The sequence below is a fragment of the Balaenoptera musculus genome, chromosome 20 (genome assembly GCF_009873245.2).
Source record: "Balaenoptera musculus isolate JJ_BM4_2016_0621 chromosome 20, mBalMus1.pri.v3, whole genome shotgun sequence".
NCBI lineage: Eukaryota > Metazoa > Chordata > Mammalia > Artiodactyla > Balaenopteridae > Balaenoptera > Balaenoptera musculus.
Genome location: NC_045804.1, coordinates 12,222,489 through 12,236,939, shown reverse-complemented (window position 1 = coordinate 12,236,939; position 14,451 = coordinate 12,222,489). Strand labels below are relative to the sequence as shown.

Genomic DNA, 14,451 nt, shown 5'->3' with positions numbered 1-14,451 from the left:
CTGGGCTCCACCAGGGGGCTTGGGCCTCCTGAGGGGCAGTGGGAGGTGGAGGTGGGGGCCCTGGAAGGTAACACATCCCACATCCCTCTGCAGCACTGGGTCCTTGGGGAGTGGCTCCTCTGCTGTCCGGATGGAGGAGTGGCTGCTGGGCTCAGAGAGCCCCAAGTGCACTCAACCTTCAAACCTGGACATAGCCCTGGCAGACAAGCCAAACCGGAATTTATTTCGGGAACACCCTTTCCTGTTAGAGTATTCTGGGGCTCCAGCAGCCCCACAGGTGGCTCTGGGAGGTGTCTTTTCCTGGGGGGAATTCCCCAGGGATGGGGGTGCAGGAAGGATTGTTCATGGAATAAGCAGCAGCCATGGCTTGCTGCCAGTGGGTGCTGGCTGGTGCCAGGCCCTGAGCCAAGTTCCTGTAACCACACAGGCCTGTTTGCTCCCCAGGGACCTGTGGGGCATCCTGCCAAGGGTTTGAGTGCCTGCTGGGCTGGGTCACCCAAGCAGCCCCCCGTCTGTGGCTGGAAGGGGGTGGGCGTGGCCTGGCTGGGGTGCAGGGACCTGTGGCCAGAGGCTGAGTGGGCACACAGGCACACATGCCCTCCACCCAGCGTGTCCTAGACCACTAAGGATGGGGTGATGTCCAGCCAGGCCACTGCTGCACTTGTGGCATTGAGCAAGTTGCTGAGTCTCCAAGCATTGGTTTCCTCAAGGGGAGGTCAGCACCTGCCTCCTGGGTGGCTGCCCAGTGCTAGTGCCTGCTGCCACTGTTAGTCACCTTGTGGATGCCCTTGACAGGGCACTCAGCCACAAGGCTTCAGTGGGGCCTGGACATCTGCATTCTGGCGACCGCAGTCATGGCCTTGCTGTGAGCCCTGGGGCATGTCACTCTCCTGTCCCACCTCAGTTTCCCCATGTAAAGTGAGGGTATGGGCTGTGGTGGTTCAAAGGCCTCTCTCCGAAGGGGTGCTGGAGCCCCCTGGCAGCACACCGGGGAGTGTCTAATATCTTGCTGCGTTGGTTAAAAATTGACTTAACTTTGCTCCCAGCTCTCTCTAGGTCATTCCTCCCTCCTGTGGGGCTGGAAGGTGGGAATGGGGCCACACTGGGCCCCAGCATCTGGGTCTCCCCTGCCCAGAGCCACCCTCCCGCTAGCAGTGGTTCCTTGCCCCTGTGTGGGTGGGCCCATGGGACACCCCGCAAGGCATTTTCATTCCCGCTTTCCCTGCCAACTTAGATTTTCTGGAATAGAGGCCCTGGACCTGGAGTCTTTGCCGAGAACACCTTGGAGGTGGGAATGTGGTTAACAGGCTGTGCTGGAGTGGGGGGTGAGGAACTCGGATGGGGGCACTGGAGACGGAACCCTCACCAGCACAGTGGGCTGCCTGGCTGACCATGAGTGGCTGGAGACACCTCTCTCCCCCTCAGACAGTGAAGGTAGAGGAGACGAGGGGAGCGTCCTGGTGGAACAGGAGTGCCCAGTCCTCCATCATGTTCTACCCTTGGTGGCGCTCATATCACTGTCTGCTTTCATTCAGTGCTGACAACTCGGGGGGCGGGGGGAAGATTTTATTACCCTGATGTTACATATGAGGAAATGGTGACCTCTTGTAGGAGACTGGTCTTAATCTGATTTTTAAGCTTTTACTGTTAATCAAAATCTGAATTTAGTAAGTACTTCCTGAGCATGTATCCTGAGCATGTTCATGTATATTGAGCATGAACAACAATTCCCTAATGTCATCTAACACCCAGTCCATAGTCCCCTAGTGTCTAAAATAATATATTCCACATGGGTTATAGACTCAGAATAGGAAGGCCAAGTGCATCGGCTGAATCTGCTTGATGCGTCCCTTAAGTCTTTCTTAGTCACAGTACCTCCTCCCACATTTCCCCTCCATTTATGAGTGAAGGTCCGCTGGGTACTTGATGTTGGAGTTTCCCAAACTCTGGTTTTCACTGGTTGCATCTTTGTAGCATTAACAGACTCCTTTGTCCCCTGCATTTCTGTAAACTGAAGTGAGATATGGATGCTTGATGGGATTCATTGGAGAAAACTTTGGATGTAAAGGGATCGCTCTGGTTGCTGTGTTGAGAATAGGCTGCAGGGTTCAGGGTGGAAGCGGGGAGACCTGTCAGGAGGGCTACCTCAAGTGAATCGTGGGAGGAAGAAGCTGGGTGAGGGGGCAGGTAAGGAGCTTGATATGGACTGTGGAATTTAAGTTGCCATTGGATGTCTGAGTGGAGGTGCCAAGAGGGAAGCTGAGTCTCGAGTGGATTTGGGAGGGCCACAGAGGTTGGAGATATAGTTTGGGAGTAATTTGAATATTGGTGCTTTTTTTTAAGGTTGATAAAGAAGGGAGGAGGGTGGGACCTGATCCCGGGGCACTGCACTCAGGGAGAGGAGGAGGAAGCAGGACCAGGGACTGAGAGCAAGGTCAGAGAAAGGGCAGGTGGGGGAGTACCTGGGGCTGAAGGCTGCCATAGTGTCCAGGAGGAGGCCGAGGCAGTCAGAGTTCGGCTAGTTGCAGCCCTCAGACTTCTCCTCCCACCCTCTCACCTAGAGGCAACCATTTTCAACTTTTCTGCTGATTCTTTGGTTTGTTTTTCTATTTCTAAATAGCATACATGAACTGTTACTTATTGGTTTTCCCATTTCATTCTGTCCCCCACTCCCACTACACACGTGCTCTTACCATCCACTATCCTCCCTAGATCTTTTTTTTCTCTCATAACTTTGGTTACATCAGTGTTGAGTATTTACATGATGATGTCTGTGTATTTAGAGATGAGCCTTGTGGTAAATTGTGATCTTTTTTTCTGCCCAGCTTTTTGTTTTCCTTGAAGTTATTAATTGCCTTTTTTTTTCATTTGCTCAGTTTTCTATGTACTAACACTAAGTCCTGAACTCTCCACCAGGTCATCTAAATCTCCTCTCAATGTGTTCAGTCACTTTGATCCCCTTGAGGGTGTCTCTCCTGTACTTTTGCCCTGCTTGAGGCTCCCTCCCCCCAGTGACCCACTCTGCCTGGCACACAGCTGCCATCCTGGGGATGCCCCTCAACTCTCCTAGGTTTGATCAGTGTTTATTGTAGTCCATGTTTTCCTCTTTCTTGGTCTCCACACTCATTTTAGTAGCATGCATGTGGAGAGACACACACACACAAGTACGTGCTGGGTGGTTCCCATGCATTCTTTTAGGGGAAGGGCCTGAGATTTGGACTGGGGTCGAGGTGGGAAGGGAAGTAGAGATGGCGAAGGGGCAGAGGGCCTGGAGTGTTCGTCTTCCTGAATGGAGGGTGATGCTCTGTGGGTGCTGGGCCCTGTGTTAGAAAGTCAGGTTCCCCCACCATCCCACCTGCAGGACGGCCTGGTCGGAGCCAATGTTTATTGGCTGGATGAGCCCAGCCCCTTCCAGGCCTCCACCTCCACTCCTGACTCCACCGGCCTGCTCCAGTTCCCTTGGGGACAGGGACAGGGTGAAGGAGGACAAGGGCAGAGGGAGTCAGGATGGGGAGGGCTGTCAGGAGGCCCCTAGGTGAGCAGCACACCCGCAGGGCAGTCACCAACCCTGAGCTCAGCTGGCGTGAAGGAGAACTTGTGCCCTCCCTGTGCTAGGCTTCTGGGCATGGAGGGCTGGCAGGGGTGCCCCTGTGGGCAGGGGCTCAAAGGAGCACTAGGGCCTGGGGAGCCTGGGGGGCCTGGGATGAGAGGTGACCTGAAGCCTCAAGGTCAGGGGTCTCAGGTCCTCAAAGGTGCAGCCAGCCACACTGCCTCCCTGCCCCGCAGTCCCCACCGATCATAGTAACATCGCTTCCCACCTGGGCCGCAGGAGAGCCCAATCTACCTTAACTCACCTCCTGCCCCTCCGTCCCTGCCATATCCGGTGGCACGAGGTGAGGGCCCCCTCAGGAGGGCCCCAGTGCCTGGAAGGTGAGTAATTCTATTTACCTTTCCTGAGAGGCCTCCTGTCCTTTCATTTGCTGCAATTAGCTCAGCTCTGCCTGAGCAGCTTCAGCCCACGTGGCCGGGCAGGGACTGTGGACACCCCCTCCCCCAGGTCCCAGCAGTCACCCCCCACCAGGTCCTAGGAGCAGGGCCGCCTGGCTGGCCCGTTTGGCTTGTGCTCTTGGCTTTTGTGGCCCCTTCCTCTTTTGACAGCGCCCCTGCTCCTCCCCCCCTCCACGCACACCCCCAACCAGGCATCACGGCACCGGACACAAGGGGCGCTCTTGAGGGGTGACTACAGTCCCCACACTGCTCCTGCACTTGCCTCCACCCTCTGCATCAGATGCACCGCGCCCCGGGGGGCAGCGTGGACTCAGGGCGCACCACTTGGCTCTTCCTGCGTGAGCGCCAGCCCTCGCTGACTGCCAAGCAGGGTGCCCACCCGCCAGGCAATGGGCAGCACCCTCGCGCACAGCTGCCCTTCCGCATGCGCCTGGAGCAGCAAGGACTGCAGTGATTCTCTGTGAAGTGGCTGTGTTGGGCTGTGCCGCAGTCTTTGGAAAACTGTGCTGCGCCTGCACTTGGACGGTCTCGATTTTGGGGGTCCATCTCTCCCCGCTTCAGTCGGCTACATGGGCTGTGGATTGCTGGGGTGGCTAGAGTTGGGATGAAGCAGAGGCCAGTAGAGGACATCCAGTTCTGGATTATCTAGTTCTGGATTAGCCAGTAATGCCCTTGCTGGGCCTGAGTCCAGCCCCGGCTTCGGCTCTAGCAGGGAGCCAGGGGTGTTCATGTGGGGTTGGTAGAAGGACTGTGATGTCGGTGGCTTCCCTCGGCCATTGACGCCCTTCATGCCCCTCTGCAGGTGAATGGTGACACTCCGGGGGTTGAGGGGCCAAGACTGAGTGGGGCCCGTCCACTCTGGCCCGGGGTGGGGGTGAGCCCACCTGAACTGGGCTGGGGACAGCACGTGCTGGTGGGGCACCACCACCCACCACTCACACCCTCAGTGGTTCCAGCTCCAATTCACCTGTATGATGGGGCAACAAGGAGAAGTCTAGAAGGAGCAAGCCAGCACGGGCCGTCCACGGCTGCTCCCTTCTCACGGGGAGGGCCTGGGCCCAGCCGGCCCCTCTCCTCCAGCCCAGCTCTCCACCCAGGGTGAGCACAGAGCTCTTTATTGTTGGAGGACACATGTCTTCTCTAACTCAGACACACTGACACACACGGGGACACACGGGCATGCATTCACAGAACAGCTTCCCCGCCACACCCCTCCCCCACCCCTCGGCACAGAGCAGGTGCCCCTCAGACCACCACACTGGGGAACATGTGGACAGCGGGGCGCTGTCTGGCTCCCACGCTCTCGCCTCCATTGGGCATTGGTTCTGGATTGTCCAGTGATGCCCTCTCTGGGCACCTGAGTCCAGCGACAGCTGGCGTTCCAGGGGGCTTCAGAAGGGGTTCTCAGCCAATCCAGGGAGGCCGCCAGCCAAGTGGGTCTCCGCAGAGGGGTCCTGGCTAGTCCTGTTGCTGCCACCGCCCCTCGAGAGCAGCAGCTTCTCACTGGGGGGGCCACCAGTGGGCCTGGCCGTGTGGCTGCTGACATGGCGCTCCTCCTGCAGTGCTTTGCCCTCGCGCCAGCGGTGCCAGCGCCGCAGCAACTCCGACTGCACCTGGGGTGGGCAGGCGGGTCGGGCCAGTCCCAGGGCCTGCCCATGCCACCCTCTCAGGATTCCCCAACCCCTTGGCCCTGGGTGTGGAGCCAGGCAGGCTCTGTCACCACAGAACGCTGGGGTCTGGGAACACCTGGGGGCCCCCTCACCCTCAGGTGCACTCCCTGAGGACGGGCTGAGGCGGACCCATCTCAGCAGGCCTGACACTCAGTGTCCTGGAAACTGAGCCCAGTAAGTGCAGGTGGACACGAAGGGCTCACACCCCTGAGGGGTGGGGCCAGGGTGTCTACACTCCCCCTGACCCCAACCCCAGGGCTGGTTCCAGACCCACTCCCCCACCTACCTCCTTGTTGAGGAAACAGTAGAGAACAGCCACCAGCAGGCCCTGGAGAGATGTGGGAGGTCAGGGCTGCACCCAGGCTGGCCTGGGGGTTGGGCGGTTGCTTAAGGGGCGGGCAGGCACCTGGAAGGAGCTGAAGAAGAGGTCGAAGAAGAGCTTGGCGGAGCGCAGGGTGCCCTGGGCATGCTCGTCGGTCACAAAGGCAAACACCACCTCGTGGACCCCCAACAGGGGGATGAGGGTCAGCGTGGATTTGGCCAGCCTGCGGGGGCAGAGACTGAGCCACCGGCCCAGCATGCCCCCAGGGGCTCTGGTGCCCCCACCCCCACCTACACTCCCTCTGGCCCCCGGGGGTGTGCAGGTCCGCAAGCCGCCTGGCGCCCTCCCACTCCCAACGCCCACACCCACCGGAATTTGTAGTCAGTATAGCGCATCTGATGGGCTCGCAGCTTGGCCACCAGGAGGTGAAGGATGCGGATGAAGATGAAGAAGTTGATCTGTGTGTGTGTGGGACACAGCTCAGGGCAGCTCCTGGCCCCCACCTGTCCCTCCTGGAGGTGGGCCTGGCAGCCAGGCAGACCCTGGCTCCTGGGGCCCTGGGGCTGTGGGCACCTAGTCAAGGATGGACAGCCTGGCCCAAGGCCCAGGGCGCCAGCCAGTGTCCTGGGTGGGTGCCAGGCCTCCCTCCCTGTCCACCCAGGCAGGATGCTGTCCGTCTCCTCGGGCTGCTGCAGGCTGATGAGGAAGGAAGGGGCTGGGGGGCCAAGTTCAGCAGCCTCCCGGCCCTCCCTGCGGTGCCAGCAGGTGCCTCATTTCCTCACCAGGATGGCCAGGAAGACGGGGAAGCGCAGGATCCACCAGAAGCCCATGTTGTCATTGCTGGTCCAGCACCTGCAGGGTGGGGCCTGCTCATGTCCTGGCAGCCTCACAGACCCCCGCCCCCTGATTCCTTGGGATCTAATTAGTGCCTCAGGAAAAGAAGGGAGATAATTACCAATGACCTCCACCCCCGGGGAACCAGGTTTGCTTAGTGCCCCCCACTGCCTCTGGCCAGAGACCCCTGAGCCACTCCCACACTCTGAGCCACATGGCCATTCCCCACGGGGCCAGCCTAGCACCTCCCAGCCAGGAGAGGTGAACCCCCCTGCTGGCCCACCCTCCAGTCAGATACTCACTGGATGTTCTCAAACAGACACTTGACCACCACCCAGGGGGTGACGAACAGCATGGGGGCACCTGTGGGGGAGAACAGCTGTGGTCCCGTGGCCCCGGCCAGCCCGCCGGCCCCCCGCACACCGGCCCACTCACCCCAGCCGATGCCCAGGTAGAGGGGGAAGCAGCTCCTTTCAGGGATGGTGGCGAAGCCCAGCAGGCTGTGCAAGTACACGCCCTCCACCAGCAGCCAGCAGTAGTTGGCCACGACGCCGTACTGCATGAACACCGCGGCCACCCGGCAGCCGGCCACTGCCTGGCCGCGGGGGGCAGCATGAGTGTGGGCCTCCCAGTTGCCTGCCACCCAGGGCCCAGAGGCCAAGAGGCCGGATCTGGGAGCTCACCCCATCACTCAGCCAGATGCTCACGCTGAGGTCGTCCCCAATCCTCTGGCTGTAGCGGGTCTTGAGCAGCGTGTCGATGACCAGCACAGAGCTGGCCTTGAGCACAAAGGACGCGAACAGGTTCACGTGGATGTAGTTTCGGGTGCAGTGCAGCTTGCTGTGGGGACAGCGAGTCAGTCCCCGCCCACCCTGCCCACTGGGGCCCCCCATGAGCAGGGCGGTGGGCATACCTGAGGCCTAGCAGGATGGCCAGGGCTAGGAGCAGGGCCCCCAGGGACAGGGAGTAGCCCACGGTGTACATCACCTGGAAGCTGCTGTACATCTTGGCCACCTCCTTCTGCAAATCGCAGTGGCCAGTCAGGGCTGGAGAGGGCCATCTCGCCCCTCCCCACAAGCCCCCACTGCACCTGCCGTGGGCTGACCTGGACCTCAAGCTCCTTGTCGTCCATCTGGCACTGGGAGGCATTTCGCCATGGCTGCCCCCGCGGCCCACGTACCCACTGCCCATCAGGCCCACATCTCTTGAAGACGAGGCGGTGCTGCACTGCGGGGGCAGGCTCTGGTCAGCGCCCCGCCCCTGGGCTGAGCCCCCTCTGCCAACCCCCCACATCCCTGCTGTGGTTACCTTTGTGGTGCCAGGGCAGGTACCAGGGGCAGGAGATGTTGGCTGTGGTGTTGGGAGGGGTGTCCGGCCAGCAGGAATATTTGTCAAAGGTTCTATTACAGACCAGCTCTGCAGAGGCGGGGACAGGGTTGCTCCTCAGCAGGGCCTGGCCCGCATAGCCCCCTGTTGCACGCTCTCTGCGCCCCAGGAAGCAGCCTCCCAGGTCTCCCTGACCATCCTGCCTGTCCTGACGCCCCTGTCCAGCCTGGTCCTGAGCTCCAGCGCTGCCCGGCCACCTCCCCTCAGATACTCCACATCTCCACCCAGGGTCTTCCGTCTTCCTAGTGCCCTTCTAGCAGCACTTCCATCTCTAGAGGCTGAACCCCAATTCTTTTGGCATCCTTCTGGGCCCAGCACCAGCCCCCTCCCTCCCCCAAACAATGGCTTGGCCTCCCAGGCAGCTCCTCCTGCCCCAATCTCTCTCTTTGCACCTGAGTGATCTTCAGAACTTGTCCAGAACGCTGTACCCCAGTCTACCTGAGCCCTCCAAATAATGGCCCATCTCCTTCCCCCTCACCAGGCCTGGTGCCCTCTGTCTGGCCCTCTCGGTCCACCTCCCCCACACACTGTCTGCCTCCTGGGCCACGAGGCTTTGCTCCATGGGAGGAAAGACGGTGTCCAGGCCCTGGGCCTGCAGGGTGCCCAGCAGCAGGGGAGGGTCACGAAACACCCCAGTTCTGGGGCAGTTCTACCATTTCTTAAATGTCCTGGTCTGTGGCCCTGGGCTAGTCACCAGCTTCTCTATGGCTCAATTTCCTCACCTGTAAATGGTGGGTGGGGTTGGGGGGACAGGACTCAGGCCGAAGGCGGGGCTCACCAGTTGGGGGGGGCAGAAGGCTCAGGTTGTGGAGACACTGGTCGCCATAGAGCTTCCACTTCTCAAACAGGAAGTCCATCACCTGAGCGGAGGGGGCCTGCGGCTGGGGGTACAGATGGACGGACAGAGGGGACAGACTGGCGTCAGCATGAGGGGCAGGCAGGCTGGTGGGACGGGGGCACTGGCAGCAGCGCTCACCTGGCAGGCCAGCAGCAGAAGCAGGAGGAGGTGGGGGCAGCGTGGCAGGATGGGGGGCATGCCTCTGGGCAGCTGCCCCCCACATCTGGCTGGGGTTGCACAGCTGGGGCAAAGAGGTCCTCGTGGGTGCACTCTCCTCTGGGGGCTGCTGAGTATCAGAGCAGCAGGGTCTGTGCAGGGACACCCAGGAGTGAAGAGGCCCAGCTGGTCTCCGTTGTGATCAGCAGGGTGTCCTGCTCCCCTAAAACCATCCCTCTGAGTCTCTGAATCCTACTGACGAAGTGGGAGCTGGGAGGGAGGGGATGCCAGAAGTGGTCACTCTGCCAGTGGCAGGTTGGGGGTCTGGCCCTGCGCCTGGGGGTTCTTCCCAGGGTCCTGGGGGCTGCTCCATCTCACAGCCCGTGGCTGTCTGTGTGGAGGCTCAGACAGTCCCAGAGCCCCTCTCCTACATGTTGGTTAAGCGGCCCCAGTCCTGCCTGGTACCAAAGATGTCAGAGGAGGGAGCAGCCTCCCTAGCTGCCCAACTCCTCCCTTCGGCCCTTGCTATTTTTCCCACCTATTCTTAGCTCCTGGGAAAGTCAGCATGGCAGGCTGGGGCAGGGTACCAGGACCATCCATCACTTGGTCCCCAGGGGCATGGTTATCGAGGTGGCCCTGGGCCAGCTCCCAGACTTGGCAGGGGCCAGGAGTGCCAAGCATATGCTTAGGGTGGTCCCTGTCACACCCATGCCCCCTTGCCCAGGACTGGGGTGTCTAGGTGCTCCCCTGGGCCCCGCCCAAGACTCCAGCCGGGCTTCCTGGGTCCCATGGGCCACAGCACGCAGGCAGCTGCAGCACATTCCTTTGAGATTAGCACTGCCAGCTGCCGGGGGCTCAGACACAGGACCCCTGCCCTCATGGTGCCTGCAGGGGGGACCTGAGGTGCCTGGTCCTGTCCGGATCCTGCATTTGGGGCATCAGCAGCCCCGTAAGTCATCGTGTCACTGCTTCCAGAGTCCATCTTCTGATCCACTGATTCCACAAGGGCAGTAGGGAGGGGCTTCCCTTGGGGCCTAGGGGTGGGGCCCCTAGGAACTACTCATGCAAGCCCCCTTAGGGCTGTGGATGGCATCCCGCCACAGAGTGAGCATGTGATGGACCGATGGATGGACAGATGGACGAAACTGGCTGGCTTGAAGGCAGTGCCTGGGAGAAGCCAGGGAGATGGTGGGGTCCAGGAGGGATGCAGGCTGTGACTGAAGGTGGAGGGCTCCTGAACAACCCTGAATCTCAGCCTCCTCCCCTCAGAGTCCAGATGGGGCCTCATGGGGCCAACTCACGTGGGCTCCTCTGTAATTCACTCCTCACCCCTAACGGGACCCTGAGATGCCACCACATGGGGTGGGCACCTGGACCATAGCCTGCTGTGGGGCTCCTCACCCTGGCCCTTGGGCCACAGCGCGGGTCAGGCCTGGTGAGGCAGGGCCCAGTAGTCGCTGGTCCCCAGGCCCTGGTCCAGGTGAGGAGCCAAGGCTTAGGGCTGCGGTGGAGGAGCCAGAGCGGAGGGCCTTCTCAGGGGAGTAGCCCCCAGGCAGGTGGAGGACAAGGGGCAGTTCAGGTGTCCCCAGCCCAAGGGGCCTTATCTCCTGATTCTTATCAAACAGCCCGGTCTTCTGCCCTGCCCTTGCCCACCGAGGCCACGGAGCCAGGTGGGTGAGGAGCACCGTGACCAGCTGCTGGAGGAGGGGAGGTGGCTGGGAAGGCTCAGGGAGACAGAGGCAGCCTGAATGGCTAGAGGCTCTGGGGGCAGGGCAAGGGGAGAGTGACAAGGGATGGCTGGGGTGGAGTAGACAGTGGAGATGCAGGCAGGGAACATGGGGAGGAAGGATACTGCCCCCTGCCCAGAGGCCCTGCGGCCGGTGGTGAAGGGAGGATGAAGCTGCGGGGACAGTCCAGTGAGGAGCTCCAAGGCAAAACGTCAGCCCCTCAGAGTCCAGCTGGGGTGTGGTGGCCGGGCTGTGTCTCAACTTTCCCATCTGAAAAGTGGGAGTTCACCTTGCTGACCTCCTAGGGCTGTTAGGAGAACCCAGGGTAAGCGGGGCCACACCCAGGCAGCCTGCCTTCCAGCTAGGGGTCAGTTAGTCTGGGAACCACAGAGAGAAGCTGAGCCCCGGGGTAGAGAGGAGAGAGGGATGGGCTGCCCTGGGGCCCCTTCTTCACTGCCCCTCCAATGGCAGCCAGAGCAGAGGAATAGGGAGGCCTTTCCATAACACCTACTCCCATCCCTGGTCTGGTATGTGGGGTTGGGAATCCTTGAAGATTCACCCCACACAGTTCAGCACCTACAGATCACAGGCTGGTACCTCAGCTCAGAGCACCTGTGGCCCCACGTCCCTAGGGATCAGGGCCTCAGCACCCCCCCCCCCACCAATACAAGAGGCAGAGGATGATACCTCTCACTAAGTCTCTGATATAAACACAAGAAGGGGCAGAAGTGGATGAGGCTCCCATGCCTGTTGGGGGAGGACGGGCAAGATATCTAGACACTTCTCTGAATGAGGACTGGGCAGAGTCTGGGGCTGTGGAACGACTTTCAGCTGTGCAAGGCTGAGGTTCTGAGGTCCCTGCCCTGAGCACCCAGGTGTGAGGCTGCCGCCACAGGAGAGGGTGACATTGCAAGGCCCAGTTTTGGTCCCGGGACCAAGGGTAAATAATTTAACTTCTCAGAGCCTCAGTTTCCCTACTTGAAAAGTCGCTGCCTCCTCAACACCGTGGAGGACAATGAGATTTGCCACTTGAAGGGAAGGACAGATTATCACGTGCAGGCCCCGCCCTTCCGTGGGGGACACTGCAACCCCAGAGGCAGCCTGCCAGCCCCAGGGATAAATATTTGTTGAATGAATGAGGACTGAGACCGGGACGTGGAGGTGCCGCTCCAAGCCTCCCATTGGCCTTGGCGTCAGGGCTGCTGTTTTCCACCTTATTACCCTCCTGGAACGGCACGGGAGCCGGTGGAGGCGGGGGACTACCGGCCAGGGACCAAGCCTTCTCCCTTCATGGACCGGGAGGCTTCGCTTCCTCTCTGGCCCTGGACTGCACCTGCCCAGCACAGATAGCTCAGGATCAGAGACTCTGGCGGAGTGGGAAGGAGGGCCAGCTTTCCCCCGGCCCCAGCTCACCCACTCCTCTCTTTCCCAGCCCCCTCTTTCCACCACGGGCTGACTGGCCCGTGTTCTGTCTCCCCGCCTGGTAGAACGCACCACTCCTGGGTGCTCAAAGCTCAGCTGTTTCCCCAGTTTCCCCTGGGGATGCCCCAGGACTCCCAGACCTGCAGCTGGGGGAGGGGCCCCCAGGATGGGTGGATCTCCATGGAGGAGAGTGGGGCGCTTGTCACCCCAGCTCCTCCCAGGATCTGAATGGGTGTGGTTGAGGCCTGCCAGCCTCTGATGGGTATGGGGGTGGGGGGTGTTTGTGAAACCAGAGCAAGTAGCGGAAGGTCATGGCCCCACGGCGGGATCGGGGCCACAGGTTGTTGACAAAGCCTGATTCCTGCGTCCTCCTCCCACTCCGTGGGGGTAGGGCGGGCCTGGATGTGGGCCAGGGTGCTACTCCCCCACCAACCCTCATCCCCCAGCACAGAAGGGCCGAAAACAGCCCGGACAGGTCCTCGGAGGATGCGGGCGCCCAGACCTCAGGAGTCAGTCCGTTTCTGGTGGGGGCAGAAATCCTGCGGCCCAGACGTGTGAGTGGGGGCCGCCGGAGAGGAAGGAGCAGGCAGGGCAGTGACCTGCCCTCCCTGCGGATCAAAGTGACAAGTGTAGGCTCCGCGGATGACGCCCCTCGGCCCCTGCGGGGAAACCCGGGTAACCAAGATACTGCTGGGGAGCTTTGGGAAGCAGGGACCCGCTGGAGGGAAGCAGGGCTGCCCCCCGCGCCTCTGGGGGTCTCCGAGGTTCTGTGTATGCGCGGGGCGGGGGGGGGGGCGGGGAAGCGGGGGTGCTGGAGGGAGGAGTCGGGAGCGGAGAGGGGCAGCAGGACAGCGCGCCTGGCGCTCACAGACACCCCACCCTTTTCCCCCGAGACGCGCTCCCCAGGGAGGAGAGGACGGGGGAAGCGCTGAGACCCCCAACCCTCTCGATAGTGCGGAACCAGGTTGACCGTACGAGCTGGAAGGGCGCATCCTGGGGTTGGGAACGGGGTGTCCGACGGGGATGAGGACGGCGACACCCGGGGCCCGAGACCGCCCACCTAAGATAGGGGTCCGCGCCGGCCAGTCCCGCGCTCCCGCCTTCGGCCCCTGGCCGGGAACGTGTCCTCGAGCCTGGCCCAGGTGCTCACCGCGCGCCGCTCCGGCCGCTCCGCGATCCCCGCAGTCCTCCGCGCGCACGGGTCAGGGGCCGGCCGCCGCTCGTCTCCACGGCGCTGCCAGATCAGGGTCGGCGCCGGCTCCGCGCCCGCGCCCCGCGCCAGCCGCGAGCAAACTTTCCGGCGGCTACGCTCGGCGGCGGCGGCGGAGGGAGAGGAGGAGGGGGCGGGGGCGGAGGCGGGGGCGGGAGCTGCCCGAGGGTCCCCGCCCGCGCCTCCGCCCTCCTGCCGCGCCTCGGGGAGCGACTGCGGGCCCGGGAGCCCCTGCCCGCAGACCCCTCCCCGCGCACCTGTGCCCGACTCCTGCCTTGCGGACTCCTACCCCATGGGGCCCTCCCCGCGGACCCCGCCCCGCAGAACCCCCAACCCAGAGCTCACTCGGCAGACCCCCGCCCGGGCGACCCGGACCGGCAGACGGCAGCTCCCCGCGGGGACAGCAGCGGTGGATAGACAGGTGCGGTGGGTGGCGGGCGCGCGGCCGGGGGTGGGGGCTGTGACTCCACGCCCCTTCCTCTCGTCTCCTCCGCGTTCCCGGGCCCTCACAGCTTCTTTCCCGGGTACTGATTGCCGGAAGGACTGACCCCCGACTTGCCCCGCACCGTGGCTCCTAGGCGACCCTCCCACCGCGCCTAGAGCAGGCTGGACTGGAGTGGGGAAGGGCGGCCCCTGGGGTGCCTCTTTAAGCCCAAGGGTCCCGTGCCATCTCCCTTAAGCACCCTCCAGCACAGTTCATCCAACAGCACAACCCCTCCCTCCGGGCCCCCCCCACACACCCCAGCAGTCAGCCCCCAGTGACCGCAGGGTCACCAAACCCCATGGACACTTTGGGGCCTCATCTTTCCTGGCCTTTCAGTATCTGGGGACATTGATGGTCATGCCCTCCTTCTGGAAAGTTCTCCCATGGCTCTGGC

The 14,451-nt window shown here is 62.0% G+C and overlaps 1 protein-coding gene across 6 annotated transcripts; it reads right to left on the bottom strand.

The window, feature by feature from the left end:
- Positions 1-30: 30 nt before the first annotated feature.
- GCGR (glucagon receptor) lies at positions 31-13,598 on the bottom strand. 6 transcript variants are annotated; one of them, XM_036836596.1, is made up of 15 exons: positions 13,514-13,583; positions 12,163-12,274; positions 9,197-9,366; positions 8,999-9,101; positions 8,143-8,250; positions 7,940-8,061; positions 7,748-7,854; positions 7,518-7,674; positions 7,270-7,429; positions 7,137-7,197; positions 6,783-6,852; positions 6,370-6,458; positions 6,085-6,223; positions 5,965-6,006; positions 31-5,657 (listed from the first exon to the last, which is right to left on the bottom strand). In XM_036836596.1, exons 3-15 carry the CDS (start codon positions 9,254-9,256, stop codon positions 5,400-5,402), a joined length of 1,476 nt encoding a protein of 491 aa, XP_036692491.1. In that variant the 5' UTR covers positions 9,257-9,366; positions 12,163-12,274; positions 13,514-13,583; the 3' UTR covers positions 31-5,399. The 6 variants fall into 6 exon arrangements, with proteins under 6 accessions (XP_036692491.1, XP_036692488.1, XP_036692492.1 ...); XM_036836593.1 differs by lacking the exon at positions 12,163-12,274 and having other exon boundaries at positions 13,514-13,598; XM_036836597.1 differs by lacking the exon at positions 12,163-12,274 and having other exon boundaries at positions 31-5,621; positions 13,514-13,598.
- Between the last annotated feature and the right edge of the window lie 853 nt (positions 13,599-14,451).

Coding starts and splice junctions, on each gene's coding strand:
- GCGR (XM_036836593.1), bottom strand. CDS start 9,256: ATGCCCCCCATCCTGCCACGCTGCCCCCACCTCCTCCTGCTTCTGCTG. Junction 7,675..7,747: donor GCCATCCTGCTAGGCCTCAG/GTATGCCCACCG, acceptor CTGTCCCCACAG/CAAGCTGCACTGCACCCGAA. Junction 6,853..7,136: donor TGTCTGTTTGAGAACATCCA/GTGAGTATCTGA, acceptor CCCACCCTGCAG/GTGCTGGACCAGCAATGACA.